Consider the following 17,928-nt stretch of genomic DNA (forward strand, 5'->3'; position numbering starts at 1 on the left):
CAGCAATCATCAAGGATCCACATCATCCAGCGCGTGCTCTGTTCTCGCTGCTGCCATCAGAAAAGAGGTATCGAGGCCACAAGACTTGCACCACCAAGTTCAGGAACAGCTGCTCCCCCTCCACCATCAGACTCCTCAACAACAAACTCAATCAGGGACTCAATTAAGGGCTCTCATTTGTGCACCTTATTGTTTTTTTTTCTTTCGGTATTGGACAGTTTGTTTATATTATTTATTTGTTTACATGTTCTGTTATTTATATATATCTCTCTCTCTCTCTCTCTCTCTCTTCTTGAGCAGTTCTTTTACAATTCAGGTAAACCCCAGTTTACGAATGTTCAAATTAATAAAATTCACTAATACAAATAAATGTGTTTGTTTTTACGAAGAAACTATAATGGGTTTATAGTGGGATTTCACTTTTATGAAAATTACCTCCAATGGGTCTTTGCTTTATGAATTTTCAGTTTACGAACTGTTTCTCAGGAATGCTCTACATTTGTTAAGCGGGGTACACCTGTACCAATAAGTGGTGTACACCTGTACCAATAAGTGGTGATTCTGCCTGGTCTGCAGGAAAAAGAATCTCAGGATTGGATGTATGCACCTTGACGATAAATCTGAAATCTCTCAAACCAAGGATTTCATGGATAATTGAAATTGGACCTTGGTGTTTTCCCTTTTGTATTTATTTGGGTCTGGCCAGTCTAACCTCGTTAATGCATAGAATCAATCATGTGAAAGGGAACCAGTGAGATCCTGCCCTCTCTATATGGAACAATTACCTGACCTTTCACGAGAGTGATAATTGACATGGGGTCTCGTACATCCTCCAACAGGTTCCTAGGGCAGGAAACAGCGCCACCAACAGCCTTGTATGTCAGCCAATGCAATGTAAAGGGCAGCACAGTTAGCGCGACGTTATTACAGCCCGAGCGAACCGGGTTCAAATCCGGCGCAGTCTGAAAGGGGTTTGTACATTCTCCCTGTGTCTGTGTGGGGTTCCTCTGACCATTTGAAGGGATTTGGAAGGGCCTCGTACCGTGCTGTATGTCTACATTAAAATATATTCCAAAACAAAAACAAATCCTGTAACACGCTGAACCGGAAATTTCTCTGATTTCGTCTACAAATCCCTTGGTAATATTCTCTTCAAAGAAAAAGCACTAATATTTCAGCCATGATTCAAATGGTGGAGGAGACTTGATGGGCTGAGTGGCCTGATTGGTTTATGCTTTAAGGTGAGCGGCTATAGAGACTCGGCAAGTCGGGCACTATCCCTTGACAGTCAATGGTTCGAGTCAGGTCTGCTCGCGGTGTTACAGCGTTGTGCTGACCGCTACACTGACTGTGGAGTAGTTTGAGGAGAAATGGAAAGTGGAACTAGAAAGATGTAGTAGGGGTTACCAAAGATCAGAAGAGAGAAAAATTAATAATCGAGCCACACTACCATACAACAAAAGGTTAGTCAAAGTTTTAATGGATTTCTTCATAAATTAACCAATCATATTCTAAATATGTCCCTTAAAAATTTCCTAAACGGCCTCAGTGGGAAGTTTGATTGGGACAAAGTTAGTATGCTCTCATTGTGTTACGGAGAGCATTCATGACTCCAATCACTCCCAGGTCAGTACAGGGCAGCACGCTTAATGTAGCTGTTACAGCGCCAGTGATCCAGGTTCAAATCCAGCGCTGTCCGTAAAGAGTTTGTACATTCTCCCTTTGTGCATTTTTAATCGGGGGGCTCTCGTTTCCTTCCACCGTTCAAAAATGTACCAGGGGTGTAGGTTAATTGGGTGCAAATGGGCAGCAGGGGCTCGTGGGCCAAAAGGGCCTGTTACCCTGTTAGATGCCTAAATTTAATACCGAATTAAGGGCTGGAGAGAGTGGACATGGAGAAGATGTTTCCAGTAGTTTCTCGAGGGCAACGTTTCAGCTTACAAAGCCCCATAGTCACAATATTGGCCTTGCGTAGCGTGACTTGGCCTACACAGGGCTGCACGTCACCTAACAGAAAGGGAGCACAGAGAGTGTCCTCCCAAGGCAGAAATCATTTGTTAACACAAAGTAAAAGCTCCTTATCACCCTAGACAATAGTTACTCAGACAGAATCCCATCAGCCACCTGACACCAGACAGCCAATAAACAGCTGCCATTCACATTGCCACATAACCTTTAACCCTTCAGGGAAAGAAAGCAAGAAATAGGCCACATTAAAAAGTCACGTAGAGCAAGGGAAATGGATTTATAGATATATGACCAAATGAATTTACAACGTGATTGCAAGGGATTGACAACTACCTCCTCTCAAACAATATTATGCAATGTGATTTAAACTTAACAGCCCTTCCCCCCACCCCCCCCACCCCAAACAGCTGGAAGCTAGCAGTCACTCCCCAGGGTGGAATAAAACTCAGCCAGTACTCTATCACACCAGAAGTGTTATCAAACACAAAGCTAGGGCAGTGAGGAGGACGAGCCATAGATATGGTCAGAGAAGCTGAGGGAGATATTTTACCCAGACAGCCAGGGACGCATCCCTCCCACTTACCCCCTCCTCTCCCATCACCCCCCTCCTCTCCATTCACCCCTGCCCCATCCCTCCCCTCCCATGTCACCCCCCCCACCCCCCCCCCCCGGTCAGGTTGCCCCCTCACCCTCCATTGCTTCGTCAAGTTTATTGTCATCTGATTGTACAAGTACAACCCAATGAAACAGTGTTCTCCGGCCCTCGGTGCAAAACACACAGACACCATTCGAGACATAACACACACAGACAAACATTATATATGCAGGATTCATATGTACAAATAAATATTGTTCCGTGAATGAGAGTTTCGGAGGGTCAGTGTGAGCAGTTCCTTTGGTCGTTCAGCATTCTCACTGCCCGTGGGGAGAAGCTGTTCCCCACCCTGGTGGTACTGGCTCTGATCCTCCTGTATCTCTTACCCGACAAGAGCAGCTGGTAGATGTTATGTGTGGAGTGGAAGGGGTCCTCAATGATTTTGCACACCCTCTTCAGACAACAGTAGATTACATCAAAGGAGGGAAGATGGACCCCAGGGATCCTCTCTGCTTCTCTTACGGTCATGTGGATTGACCTCTGATCCATTTCTCTGCTGCAAAACTGTGATGCAAACAGCCAGGACACTCTCGATAGAGCTCCTGCAGAAGGCTGACATGATGATGGCTGGCAGCCTTGCCCGCTTCAGTTTTCTCAGGAAGTTGTTGCAGCTTCCTGACAAGTGAGGAGATGTGTGTCCACGATAGGTCACTAGTTTAGAGAACTCCACATCCTGAGATCCATGTTCATCTCCTTCGTCTTGTCCACGCTGAAACTCAGGTTGTTTCTCTCATATTCTACCACGAGATTTTCTACCTCTTCCCTGTAGGGTGACTCATTGCTGTTGCTGGTGAAGCCGATGACTGCCGTGTCGTCTACAAACCCGATAACTCTGTTGGAGCTGGATCTGGCGATGACGTTGTGGGTCAGTAGCGTGAACAGGAGCGGCCTGAGCTCACAGCCCTGAGGTGTACCAGTGAGAAAACACCAAGTTTGTTAACCTATCCTCATAAAGCGTCCTTGTCAATCTCATCTCCCCCCTCTCTACACATCCTTCCTCTAATGAGGTGACCAGAACTGAGCACAATATTCCATGTGCAGTCTGTTCATTTATTCAGTGGAGCAGGGATTGGTTGATGGACCTCAGAGCAGCTACAGGGCAGATTACAGATCACGCCAAGGCACATGCGCCCAAATCTCCGCCCCAAATGGCGACTCCCCTCCAACACCTACCATTTTGATGGGCTTCTTGCGGAGATCAGCCTCTGTCACCACCACCTCTTGGTCCATCACCTGGAGTCCTTTCTGCAGCAGGGCCTGAAGGACAGCGGCGTTGTCCTGCAGTGGCCTGAGTTCATCACGCGGCAGCGTCTGGCCGCAGACACGGCAGTAAATGTCTGAGGAAAGCAGAAGGCGGATGACCGGAGGCTTGATGTGCTCCTGGTCATATTGGTCTGTGTAAAATGGCTCCCTCAGCTCCTCTGGCACATTCTCTGTGAAGAACAAGACAAAGACACATGAGTGCTGCTGTCTCCCATAGTTTGATTGTCACATCTGTCAAGATATGAGACCATAATTCATTGGAGCAGAAATAGGCCATTCAGCCCATCGAGTCTGTCCTGCTACTCAATCATGAGCTGATCCATTTCCCCACTCAGCCCCACTGCCGTAACCTTTGATGCCCTGGCTAATCAGGAACTTACAGCATCAAGGGAATCACACAATACTTGGCACCCAATCAGGTACTTAGCCAGATCGAGCACAGCAGCAGCGTGCTCATGAACAACTCATCAGTTTGGTGGTGGGATCTTGACCAATCCCCAGGGTGCTTTTCCATCTATCCAGGGAGTGAATTTACAAAAGCAATGGAAGGACCGGGACTAGGTAGATCATGGAAAACTTTTCCCCACAGCAAAAGTCTCTAAAGGTGGAAGGTGCAGGCTTAGGGAATGGGCTGGAAATTGAAAGGCGATCTTTTCCCCTCACTCAGAGGGTGACGGGAATCTGGAACACAGCACGTTTGGGAGGTCGAGGCCATGTATTCTCACAACATTCACTCATCTAGACCCTTGAATTCACAAGATATAGGAGCAGAAGGAGGCTCATCGAGCATTCCACCATTCTAATCATGAGCTGATCCATCCTCCCACTGAGCGCCACTGCCTGGCTTTCTCCCCGTAACCCTAGATGCCCTGACTAATCAAATACCTGTCAATCTAATACACCCAACAACCTCACTTCCACAGCCGCCCGTGGCAACAAGTTCCACAGACTCATGACCCTCTAAAGAAATTTTTCAACATCTCTGTTTTAAATTGACACCCTTTTATCCTGAAGTTGTACCCTCTTGACTCCCTACCATGGGAAACTTGCCACATCTACTCTATCCAGGCCTTTCAGCATTCAAAGTGTCTGAGATGTCCCATCGTCCTTCTATAACAAATTTTCCTCAAATTCTTTCCAATGGAGAGAAAGCACAGACCAAGTGATGGACAAAGGGATTGGGATAGCTATGTAGTTGATGCCACCATGGTGATGGACCAAAGGGCCTATATCTGTGCTGAAAGATGCCAAGATTTCACCCTCCCTCAGAGCCACTGCAGTGCCAACCTGGAATTGGGATTGGAATCTGCACTCAGCTCCGGCTGAATCTGGGGATTAGTAGAATATGCGGCAGAACCGGAGGTGAGCCGGACTCCAAAAGCTCGTTGAGTGCAGTGGTCCAAACAGCCAAGCTTGGGCTTGGCCACTGACAGAGAAAGATGGAGATTGTGGCCACACAGATGGTAGCAGGGACTAAAAACAATGGTTCCCCCTCCCCCCAAATATTTAAATATGCAAAACAAAAGGCGAAGTTCTCATGTTGAAACAGCCGCAGGCACTACCTTCCTGGACAACAAAAGTTAAGGCCATTCAGCCTTCATAACATTCAGTTCTATCAGGTCATCTTCGTCTCAACTCCCATTTTCCATTTCTGCGTCATAGCCAGTGTCCAACGTTGACACGTTATCCATTACTTGCGTTGTGACCTGCTGACTTTCTCCAGCACATACGTGCTCTGCACCCCAACATCTGCAGGTTTGCTAGTTGAATCGCCTGTAATAGGGCTCATGGGCCTGCAGGCAGATGTCCCGGTTCCATGGCTCCAGACCAGCCATTCTTATGCCGTCCGTTTAGTAGAACAATTATCCCATGCCTTTGCATTCAGCTCTATACCATGCTATCCAAAAAAAACTTGCCCAACTCCACAAATGTGATGAGGGTTTCCTGCCTCTACAACCTTCTCAGTTCCAAACACCCCTACACTGTCATTTCTTCAGTCAAATAAAATTTTGACCAATGAACATACATGTCCCCTAATTACCAACCACACTGCTAAAAGGGAAAATAAGTCCTCTTTTAGTTTACCCCAAATGAAACGTAGATAAACACCGCAGAGACAGACAATGAGAAGCTAGAAGGCCTCAACAGGTCAGGTTTCATCCATGGACAGAAATGTCAGTCAATGTTTAGAGTTGGGACCCAACCCAATGATCCTCCAGTTTCCCACTGTTTGCAAGGGAACCAAGATATTTGTTTGCTCCCCCACCCCCCATCCAACAAGGAGAGGAAATCAATGTCATCATGAAGTAGGTTCACCAGCAGCGATACTTTGTGAGGAGTCTGAGGAGATTTGGCATGTCACCAAAGACTCTCGATAACTTCGACCTGTGTACTGCGGAGAGCATTCTGACTGGTTGCATCATTGTCTGGTATGGAGATGCCAATGCACTGGACAGGGAAAAATAAGTCCAGACAATTGTTCATCCTGTGACATCACGGGCACCAGACTTCACTCCATCGAGGACGTCTACAAGAGACGGTGACTTGAGGAAGCTGCCTCCATCTTCAAGGACCCCCACCCAGGCCACCTCTTTCACTCTGCTACCATCAGGAAGGAAGTACAGGAGCCTGAAGATGAGCACCCAGTGGCACAAGGACAGCTTCTTCCCCTCTGCCATCAGATTCCTGAATAATCAAAGAACCCCAGACCCTGCCTCACTTTCTCCTATTTTTTTCCACTGTTTATTTATAGCAACGCTTGCACTGTGAAGCCACTGCAAAACAAACAAATTTCGTGACTTGTTCACGACAATAAATTCTAATTCTGAAATCATTCAAGGTGAGGAATTCATCATGTTTCTCTCCAGTAAACATTATTGCCCTTTTGCAAGGAGTCCTCACCAGGGCACCTGCAACACATTAACATATGCTCATCCAAAAACTACACCCACATGATTTTGCAACAAACAACCAAGGGTGTTAACTAATCAATCTCCACCTGACTGCTGGCTGATCTCAGCACCGTGTCCTTGCTACAGGGGAGTTTATCTGGTTAATGAGGAAACAGAGTGTAAACTAGATGACAAAATGTGAACCAGTCACACTTCGGCAGTTGGTAGACATCATCTTTCCACTAGATGAGGCCAATCTTGTTTCCAACACCAATGGCAGTATTGCATTCTGAAAGGGAGGCAAGGAGGATAACCCGACCACTTCCTCCCCACTAGTTAATCTGCTTCCAGAAACCAGCCTTTACATTAACGAAAGGCTCAAACCCCACAATACAGGAGAGTCCAGGGATCACCTTAATTTTAAGGCCGCAAGAATTGGTTTCAACTCCCTCTGAATTTGCCCTCCTTAAATCTGAAAACCTTGTCACTGATCAGATCAGGTAACTAAACAAAAGCGTTGATTTTTGAATTCAAATCCCATAGTGCCTCGACAGGATTCAAATTCTCCACCTCCCGATTACACTGGACAACAAAAACTTTGCTTCCTGCACACTTTGGGGTGCATTTTATGGATTTTGGGCTGCTGATCACAAAATTCCTAGCATGTACTTTTTTTTTTAAAGATATAACCTATTTTTGTGATTTCCTGTCATATTTTGTGTCTACTTCAAGCAGACAAAACCATGAAGTACAACATGTCGTTGAAAATCCATTTTCTGCATTTGCACTTGGACATCGTCCCTGCTGATCTTGGTACTGTCAGTGACGAACATGGTGAAAGGTTTCACCGGGACATTGTGACCATGGAAAAACAGGATCAGGGCGTCTGGAATCCATCAATGATGGCCGACTATTGTTGGACCCTGACACAAGAGGCATCAGATGCCGAGTACAAACGAAAATCAGCGGCAAAACATTCTTTGGTCAGTTGAACTAACGCAACGTGTCAGCATCATGATGCGATTAAACATGGTAAATTCAATCAAAGTTAATTTAATGTTTCTCCAACTTCCTACGTGATACAACAAATCTGAAATTATCTTTGTATTCAGCATGAAGTTGTCAATTATAATCCCCAATTTTTTTTCAGGAAGCAAACCTTTTGAAAAAAAATTGTTGTTTGGTGATACTGGCCTAATAACAGTCGTTAAGTGACTACAGCCGTTAGTAATTGGCTGGGTGGAGCAGGCCAGTAAAGGAAAAGGCCAGGATTTCTGTTTATTGTCCAACCACTGCTGGGTTAATCCCCTTTTCCACTGGCACCTTGTCCCAGGAATTAACCGGTTAAGGGTCCAGTGGAAAATGAAAACAATCAGCACGCCGGGGATTGACAGCCTCGACCCCTACTCATATCCCCAGTGTCAGCTGACACCAGCGTGTTGATTAAGCCAGTGGAAAAAGGAGAACTTCCATCCTTTCCATTCAAAGGTTGACTCTCCAATTCCCAGGGATGATTATGTTCAGTAGAAACAGCACAAAGGGCTTCCCATCCTGGGACACTGCACGGCCAATTAACTGAGATGCCCGTGGAAAAAGGTTGCTGGCTCCCACCAGGACTGCACCTGTTCAAGGTCACGGTTGAATAACTGATGGTCTCGCCAGCAACAAAACATAAATGAACATCAAGGGTAATCCTGTATCAACCCACATTTAAATACAAGGGAGAGTCCAGGGGAGGATGGGAACTGTCTCGAAAATTAGCCACAGCCAGCATTGTTTTGAAAATGTGCCTTGAATACTGTATATGCTCAAGTAATAGTCAACTTTTGAACCAATTTTCCGGGTCAAATTTTGGGGTGTGGGGCAATACTACCTTTGACCAAGGTAAGTACCTTCAAGGATGGCCGGGACCGGGTGGTAAGTTAAGTCCACATTCAGGGCTTTGGAGCTAGGATGGACAGGCAGTTGGGGGCCAAAAATTAGGGGGGGGTTGACTTTTAAACGGGTGATTTTTGGGCCAAAGAAAGTGGGGGTCGACTATTATACAGGATGATTATTACACAGGTATATATAGTAACCAAAGTGGTCAACTTCTCATACTTTTCTCTCCAAAGGCAAAATATAAAGAGGCAACTACAGTTCTATTCAATCATTCTGAGGTTTGCATCCAAGCATCGTCACCGTCCCGAGCGATGTTCAGAGAGGCTGCAGCTGCCAAGAACCGGGACTGCACAGGAAATTAACAGAATTTATACACTTCTGGGATATCAAGAGAATTGGGTGGTATTTTTCAAATAAATAATTTAGCCAGGTCTGCAAAGGCATTCCCTCAGACATCTTCTCCTTCCATTGCATGGTGCGTGCACAATCTCCCACTCTTCAGCCTTCTAAAGTCTGACTCAGAGGGCTGAGGTCTGGATCGCAAAGTGTCCCAATGCACAAAATGTGCTGGAGAAACTCAGCAGGTCACGCACCATCCACAAGACTGTTTCAGGCCTCGCCTTTCAGGAGGTGGAGAAGTGCCCTTCCACCCGAGGCTCTGTGAACGTTTCAGAATCTGTTGCCCCATATTTATTCTGTGGAGGGTAGGGGGTGTGATTTTGGCCAATAGCCAAGACATCTATGCCAGTCAGAAGGCGGCCAAGATCATAAAGACACCCTCATCACCCTGGTCATGACCTCTTCTTACGGCTACCTTCAGGCATAAGGTGCAGAAGCCTGAAGACCTGCACCTCCAGGTTCAAACACAGTTTCCGCCCCACCCCCCAAACAGCTGGCAGGCTCTTGAACACCCCTCCAATACCACCCTAACCCCAATGTTACTCCAAATCTGTCTGCACAATTGATGTTTTTCTTTTGCATCAACCGCCACTGTGAAATTTATCAATCCTGTTATAATCCTAGTTTGTGACTCACTGTGGTTACACTACAGTTGTTGGTGCTCGTTACATTCCTGTTTAAATGCAGGATGAATTTCAGTGCATCTGAATGTTGTACTCTTGCATATGACAATAAACTCACATCCCTTCAGTGAGGTCACCATCCTACAGACAAAGCACCTGCATTGTATACAAACCTGCAAACATAAGATGCTGCCAATACAAACTTAATGGTGCTATGTTAAACAGGGTGTGTGCAAGGAATCCTTTAAGACAGGAGGACAAGATGAGAAGGGCATTCAAACAGAGCAGGGAAAATGTACACTACAACTTTATGAACAAGGGTGGTACAGTTTGTGCCATGCGGTTACAGCGCCAGTGTTCAGGGTTCAAATCCCATGTTGTCTGTAAGGAGTTTGTACATTCTCCCCATGTCTGCGTGGGTTTTTCTCTGGGGGGGGATTCAGGTTTCCAAAACGTACCGGGGTTGTAGGTAATTGAGCGGCACAGGCTCATGGGCCAGAAGTGTGTTTTACAATGCTGTCTAAAGATACACTTTTTTTAAAAATTAAATTTATATCAAATCTTAAATTTAGACATTAACTAGTGGCACAGTTAATGCAACACTGTTACAGCGTCAGGGGTTCGTATCCCGCACTGTCTGTAAGGAGTTTGTATATTCTCCCCATGACAATTTCCTCCCACTCTTCAAAACATACCAGGGATGTAATCGGGTGGCATGGGCTCTTGGACCGAAAGGGCCTGTTACCGTGCAGAATGCCTAATTTTTTTTAATTAACGAAGTCCCTGATTGAGTTTGTTGTAAGGAGTCTGTAGACAGTGACGTTAAAGTCAACACTGCTTTGTTTTCAAAGCTGTACAAGGTTGACTGCCCAGGGTGGGGATTTTAGTGAATGGCACACTCTTTTTGAACAATGCCCCTTTTGAACAATGTGGAAACCAGAGAGATTTAGGTCAATTCCCTGAAGGGTATTCATTTGGATCCCTGTCCATATACAGCTACTGTATTTAAATATTGACATGCCTTTCTGGTCACACACCTCCCTTTCAACTCACTTGTTCCTGGATAATACAGCCCAGTCACAGAGTTGTTTGGCACTCAAATGTGCAGAGATTGAGGCCAAAGCAAAACCTCAGCCCGCATGATCCAGGGAAGGGTGTCAGGGAAACTGAATCCATGGAGGGACAGACAGCATGCAGCTTGAGAGGGCAGGAGTTCCCGATGTTTCAGGCACTCCGTCACCAGACTGAAGCACTGGCCACAGCATTAAAATCAGAATTAGACTTTGTCATGAACAAGTCACAAAATTCGATGATTTGCGGCTGCATCGCAGGGCAAACATTCATATAAACCAAGTCAAGTCACCTTTATTTATCGTTCATCCCATGCTCACACGGTAAAGACGAGACACTGTTTCTCCAGGACCACGGAGCATATTTACATAAATATAAGTTAGAATAAGCCGTCCCTATGCCATCTTCAGGCTCCTGTAGCTTTATCCCCCGATGGTAGCAGAGAGAAGAGAGCCTGGCCTGGATGGTGGGGGTCCTTAAGGATTGTATATCCCCCATTTGTCAGTAAACAAAACCTTTCTTCTATCACACACAGAACACAAACATGCTGAAGAAACTCAGCAGGTCACACGCCATTCTCAGAAAGTAAAGGGTAACCGACATTTCGGGCCCGAGTCCTTCATTAATGTCTGCAATGCGCACGGAATCTTGTGGCTCATTTATTTCTCAGATTTCTTGTGAGATTCCTTTTTCCTGCAGGCCAGGCAGAATTATTACTAAATGGTAGTGCAAAAAAACTGTACACAACATAAACATGTAAATAAAGAACTGTAAACAAATAACGAATGTAAACAAACTGACTGCGCAATACAGAGAAAATCAATAAAGTGCACAAGTCAGAGTCCTTAAATGAGTCTGTGATTGAGTTTGTTACCTGAAGCGCCTCTTATAGTCAGAGAAAGAGACGCAAAAGAGAGTCCCCCCCCAGAGTCACCGAGTGTCCAACGGTCCGGGTCCCACAGCCCCCTCAGCCACACACAGTCCAAACCATTGGCGACCGAGCTCCAGATCCAAACCTCCAACGCAATCAGGATCCCTTCAGCGCCCTCAGCACCTCCTTGGATCCCGGTTCCAATACCTGGTACCCCTCTAGCCAGTTTTGAGCCTGTCTCCAGCGGTCCGCAGCCCGGAGCAACTCACCCGACAGCGGCCTCCAACAGCCCACAATCCCAGCGAGTTCCTCACTTCGAGTCGCCAGCAACCCGCCGCACGCGTGGGTCTTCAGCCACAGAACCCCCTCACTGGATCAAAATTGTTCCGAGGGATTTCAGCATCACTTTTGCTTTGCAAGCGGTCACAGAGGGTGGAAATGAATCATTGTTGAGGAGTCTGCCTGGTGGAGGGGGAGCAGGCTTCTCCTGAACATGGTGGTGCAAGGCTTGTGACCCCCGATACCTCTTTCCTGATCTCAGAGGTCACCAGTGCCTCGACCAACTTATTAACCACTGAGATGGATTTTGCAGAGTCTCCGATTGCTCGAGGTTAGGTCGGCCTGGAGCAGTCAATCTCAGCCTTTTTTCAGCTATGGCCCTCAAGGATGTTGCTCAAAGTTTATGGCCCCCCCCCCCACCCCCCCACCCCCCTTCCCTGTGAAGCAGTCAGGTTTCGGTTTCTTCAGTCCTTCTCTCCTACCGACCACATCAAAAAAATTGTGCAGAAAACAAGGCGTTTGCTTAAACGTGCTGTGGGTCCCGGTGGGGGTTGGGGGGGGGGGGGTTAGGTCCCCCATTGAGAATGGCCAATCTAGAGGTGGTGGAGGAAACATTGCAGGGCTGCTATCAGGCCTGGAGAAGTGGGTGGGCTGGGTTGGTCTCTTTGGAACAAAGGAGGCCAAGGAGAGACAGACTGAGTTGAGAGGATGCAGAGTATAAACAAGGTCCTACACTACCCACAGCTGAGAGGTCAGAAAGTATAGATTTAAGTAGACTGTAAGGCATAGACCATAATGGCATAATGGCCATTCAGCCCATTGAGTCTGTCCCGCCATTTAATCATGAGCTGATCCATTTCCCCACTGCCCAGCCTTCTCCCCGTAACCTTTAATGCCCTAGCTAATCAAGAAACTATTAATCTCTGCCTTAAATACGACCGGCCTCCACAACTGCCTGTGGCAACACATTCCACAGATTAGAGGGAGTGGGTTAGAGTTCTTTTCGTTCTGTTTTTTTTCTTTTCTGGTTTGTCATTCTGACAACATTGTACAGGGAAGGGTATATCGCTATTTTATTTTTGGAAATATTACCAAATATGTATTCTTCATATTTGGTGACCTTGTTCTATAAAACTCAATAAACAAGATAAGTGCCCCTTCTGCCGCCTAAACCCCCAAATGAAGGACAAATTAACATCTGGCTTGAGGTGAGGGATCAAAGCCAGACTGTCCGGCCTAAAACCAGACATCCGGCCCACCCTAGTCATCCCCTCAGCCAAGCCATCAGTTATCTGTTCTCCAGCACAGAAATAGGCCCTTTGGCCAACCTGCCTACTCCAGTCAAGCCCGTTGGCCCTGCTTGGACTCTCTCCCTACTCCGGATGGCCCCAGAAGCCCTCCAACAAGGGACAACAACAAACCAAACCCCAGTCTCAAGTACAGATCTGAGCAGCCCACTGAATACGTCGAAGTGCTACCCCTTCCTGCGAGAGATATTGCTGCAGGACGTTTTCACTTTTCTATCACGCTCTTTCACACAAAAATTCACTGATCCCTCACCGCCCTCCACCGCATTTTTTACTCCTCCCCTTTATATTAACAATTGAGATTTGAGATCCTAACTGGGAGCTGAGTTTCTGAGGTCAATACAGGGATCAAGGTGACCCTAAAGGTGACAAACAAGTCAAAATTGTTATATTTGAACAAGATAAGGATTACGGAAGGTTGGGGGGGTGGGATCTTAACACGAATCTCTGGAATTTGAAGCCAAAAAACATTGCAGGCAAATGAGATCTGGATCACATGGGTTTCCATGGTCCTGCACATACCACTTGAGCACATCTTGAGGATCAAGAACAGCTTCTTTCCAACAGCAGCCAGCAGACTCGAACCTGCCCTTCACTCACTATTGAAAGTTGCTCGTTTTTTCACTAAGATTTCCGTGAATCATTGCCTCTTCTAATTTACATCAGTGGTTTTCAAACTGCCCCCCTCAACTCACATTTGCCTTAAACAATCCCTATGCCACAGGTGCTCTGTGATTAGGAAGGGATTGCTTAAGGTGGTATGCGAGTGAAAGGAAGAAGTTTGAAATCCACTGTCTTAATCGTCCCTCATTGACTCATTATGTGTAGAATTTCATTCCTCCAAAGGAAATGGACCAATTACTATTTTTCTCAGGCAAAATATTTTAGTAACAATTAGGCCTAGAGCAGTAATTATCCACTTTCCCTTCCCACCCACATCCCATCTTAAGTAATCCCTTACCAATCACAGAACACATGGCATAAGGATTGTTTAAGGTGGAATGTGAGTTTGGGGGGGGGGGGTGGGGGCAGTTTGAAAACCATTGATTTTGAACAGAAAAATAGGCCCTTCAGCCCTTCTCGTCTGTGCCAAACCCTTATTCTAATAAATACACAGAAATGGTGGGGGAACTCAGCCGGTCTTGCACCATCGATTCAGGAAGAGCTCAGACACCAACTGTGGGCAAGTATCTTTACTGAAGATGGACATGCGAAACCTACCGAGTTCCTCCAGCATTTCTGTGTCAATCACAAGTGCTGCGGACTCTCGTGTTTCCACTTTGACCTGCACCCATTCCACATCCCTCTCACCCACATAACTGTCCATCGAAAATTTGTTTACTGTTAGAATTTTCCTTTACAAATACCTGTTCGGCCAAGGCAAATAAGAATTTCAGAGCATCCTAACAGAGACTCAGGCAGTGTTGGCCATCGTCTCAAACCAAGCAAGGAGGGAGGAGGATGGGCAAGTGATGAAAACATTGACTCCTCCACTTCTCTGTGGATTTCCGCTCCCATTGGATTTTAAAGTTGCCAGTCATCTATCATATTTACTAAGCCAGGACTCCCTTGCAACAGTCTCCCCCACCAGAATGCTCTCTCCAACTGGTCCACTTGGCAATCCTACCTCGGAGAGAACAGGTTTTCCATGCACTGCGGTAGCGCTCTACTCTGCCTACCGCCCAGTCCCCAGCTCACTTCTCTCCAACCCACCAGGGGCTCATTCAACTTGGCACTCTATCGCTATCCCATTATTAAATACAAGACTTCCTGCTTCGAATAATACATTTATCTCACCGTGCCAGTATTTTCAGTTTGCACAGGTTCCCTTATTAAAGGCTTGAAGCCAGACTCAACATAATTTACTAATCATCGCCAATAATCCTCAACATCGTGATGAGGGAGACGCTCAAGGCCAGCTTAACATAAACACTTTGCAACAAGTAGCCGGCAGTCAGGGATTTGGGTTTTCATGGAGATTACCATCTATGCAACCTTAAAAATCGAAGAGGGAGCGAGGTGCGTGCTCACGGGAAGGATGTTTCCTGGAGCTCAATCCCCACACCAGCCACTGTTCTGGCTCAAAGGTTTCTTTTAAAACGTCACGTTAAAAAAATCTAAACTACATGGTACAATTCAACTTCTGCCTGCTGTAAGGCAAACAGAGTTGCCACGAGCATTGCCCGGCGCCCCTAACAATAGGAGAAATAGAAGCAAGAGAGAATCCCTGAATGCTCGAGGATTCACCTCCCGCAGCCGCACAGACCCTGTTCAAACCATCGGCCACCCGAGCTCCAGATTGAACCCTCAAATTCAATCAGCAAGCCTTCAGCACCCAGGGCCCTACTGCCACAGCAGAATTATAGGCCGGTGAGCTCTGTGTCAGTGTTTGGAACATGACCGAAGATTCTTAGCAATAAGATTTACTCACATTTGGAAAATCATGAACTTAGTAGGGATTGTCAGCATGGCTTTGTTCAGGGTTTACAAACTGATAAAAATGAATGACAAGGGTAGAACATACATGGATGTCAGTAAAGCACTCGACAAGGTCCTTTCTGTGAGGCCAATTTAGGGTACATGGGATCCTTGGAAGCTTGGCCCTAGACAGAGGGAGGTAATGGAGAGGAGGGGAGTTACTCTGACTGGTGTTCAGTGACCAGTGGTGCTCCACAGTTGTGATAAACCCCTGTATGTATATATTTATCTGTCAGGGCACACCCAGTGGCCGACTGGCCTGTGGCTTCCTCCCACTGACTCCTGAATAAAGGTGATTGTCCCTCAGCCCCCTCCCCAGTTCAGGACAGTCGAGCAGCAGGGATGGGCCTTCATTCTATTGCGCATAAAAGCCAATCTGTTTTGCTCAATTTCAGTCATTGATGGTGCATCAACAGTGATCGCTGCGGGAACCTCGAAATGTACCGGGGTAGTTGGTCAACTGGGCTCGTGGGCAAGAAGGGCCTGTTTCTGTGCTGTATGTTCTAATTTAAAATTTAACCTCGGGGTGCAAGTCCATAACTCTAGGCCAAGGCAAAACATGGGATTTTTTTTAAAAAAGCTACACTGAAAAGGGTCTATGTAAAAGCAAGACTGTGCGAAGGTCAACTGGTAACAGGACTGGAGTAAAATAAACAGCTTCATTTGGAAGGTAAATCAGCAAATGACACAGCTATTGTTAACCACTGCCTACAATCAGCCTCGGGTCCACTATGCATGCAATCAGGATTAAGCACACAGCACAAGCATTAATTTGGATTTTCCTCAGAGATAATCCCAGGCAATCATGGTCATGGATAAATTGCCCTAGCCTGCCCCTCCAGCAAGTCTCCATGGCATCCGCTCTGCCGGGATTGGGGGGGGGGGGGGTGTGGGGGGCAGCTGGTGGAGAGTGCATTAAATGGCCAAGTGCAAAAACAGTAGCCCAAGGCTAACATTGATTGAGAGCGTCTAAGCGGGAGGGGGGAGAGCAGTCTTGGTGGGGGGGGGGGGGGGGGCGAATCCCGTCCATTCAAATTGTTCCAATGAGCACATGAGAACAGTCACCCTTGTTCTCCACCCAAACGTTATTCTATGTCCGATGTAGTCTTTTATTTTTAAATTCACCTCAAGCAATTGACGATTGGCACGTGACCCTATCCCTCCTCTCTCACACACTCTTAAAAACAAGCCCTCTCCACAATGGGAGCGAAACAATCCTTTTCTTTTCAAAAAAATGTTCCAGGCCCTTGAAGCTTATTGAGGTGCACGGTTAGCACTGTTACAGCACCAGTAACCCGGGTTCAAATCCAGTAAGGAGTTTGTACCTTCTCCCCATTTCTCTGTGGGTTTCCTCCGGGGGCTCCCACCCTCCAAAGACATACCGGGGGTCGTAGGTCAATTGGGTGGCACAGGCTGCACGTCTAAATTTAGAGTCGAGACCTGGGGATATCCAGGGAGAGACAGAAACAGCGAAGGGTTGGATAATCGGCAGTCTCACACTTCTCCTTGTACCACATGCTGCCATGGCAACAGATGCAGTCTATCAAGAGAGCAGGGAGTGGAGGCTAGATGCAGACACCAGTTCCCTAGTGGAAGGATACAGGACAGCTGCACATACGGACGGTTTCATTTTAATGCAAAGATTAATTGCCAATAACCATTCAAAATTAGGTCAAAAGGGATTCACCACCTTGTGTCAGAGGGAGCAGTGATTTGACGCATTCCAGCTCCCAGGGCTGCAATTTCAGTCCCTCTGCCCCCGTCACCTCCTCCGAATATCTTTTGCCATCAAACTTCACCAAAGGACAACTTACGGCATGTAATTAACCAACGGGCACATCTTTGGAATGTGGAAGAAAACTAGCACACCCTAGGAATACCCAATGGACGGTCACAGAGAGAGCATGCAAACTCCACATCAACGGCACCCAATGTCTACTGCTGCAAACCAGTGGCACCAGCTGCTGCGCCACAGTGCCAAGCATCACGTGATGTGTGATATTCCAAATGACAGAATAGGCATCCGTGTGTGTGTGTGTGTGTGTGTGTGTGTGTGTGTGTGTGTGTGTGTGTGTGTGTGTGTGTGTGTGTGTGTGTGTCTTGATCCATCGATTCATTTTACACACCACACAAAGCAGCTCGACTTCCACCCTCCCCCACCCCAAATCAGTTCCACTGAAGCAGAGCATTAAGGCCCTTAAACAGCCTCCAATAAGGGTGCAACTTCATTGCTCCACCAGGT

General features: G+C 46.7%; 1 protein-coding gene across 2 annotated transcripts in view; it reads right to left on the reverse strand.

The window, feature by feature from the left end:
• camsap3 (calmodulin regulated spectrin-associated protein family, member 3) overlaps positions 1–17,928 on the reverse strand; it is a 138,787-nt gene that overhangs the window by 107,172 nt on the left and 13,687 nt on the right. For both annotated transcript variants that reach the window (XM_069927219.1, XM_069927218.1), the window contains exon 2: positions 3,797–4,056. In XM_069927219.1, coding sequence (XP_069783320.1) covers positions 3,797–4,056 — 260 coding nt within the window. The remainder of the gene's footprint in view (positions 1–3,796; positions 4,057–17,928) is intronic.

Source organism: Narcine bancroftii, chromosome 3 (assembly GCF_036971445.1).
Source record: "Narcine bancroftii isolate sNarBan1 chromosome 3, sNarBan1.hap1, whole genome shotgun sequence".
Classification (NCBI taxonomy): Eukaryota; Metazoa; Chordata; class Chondrichthyes; order Torpediniformes; family Narcinidae; genus Narcine; species Narcine bancroftii.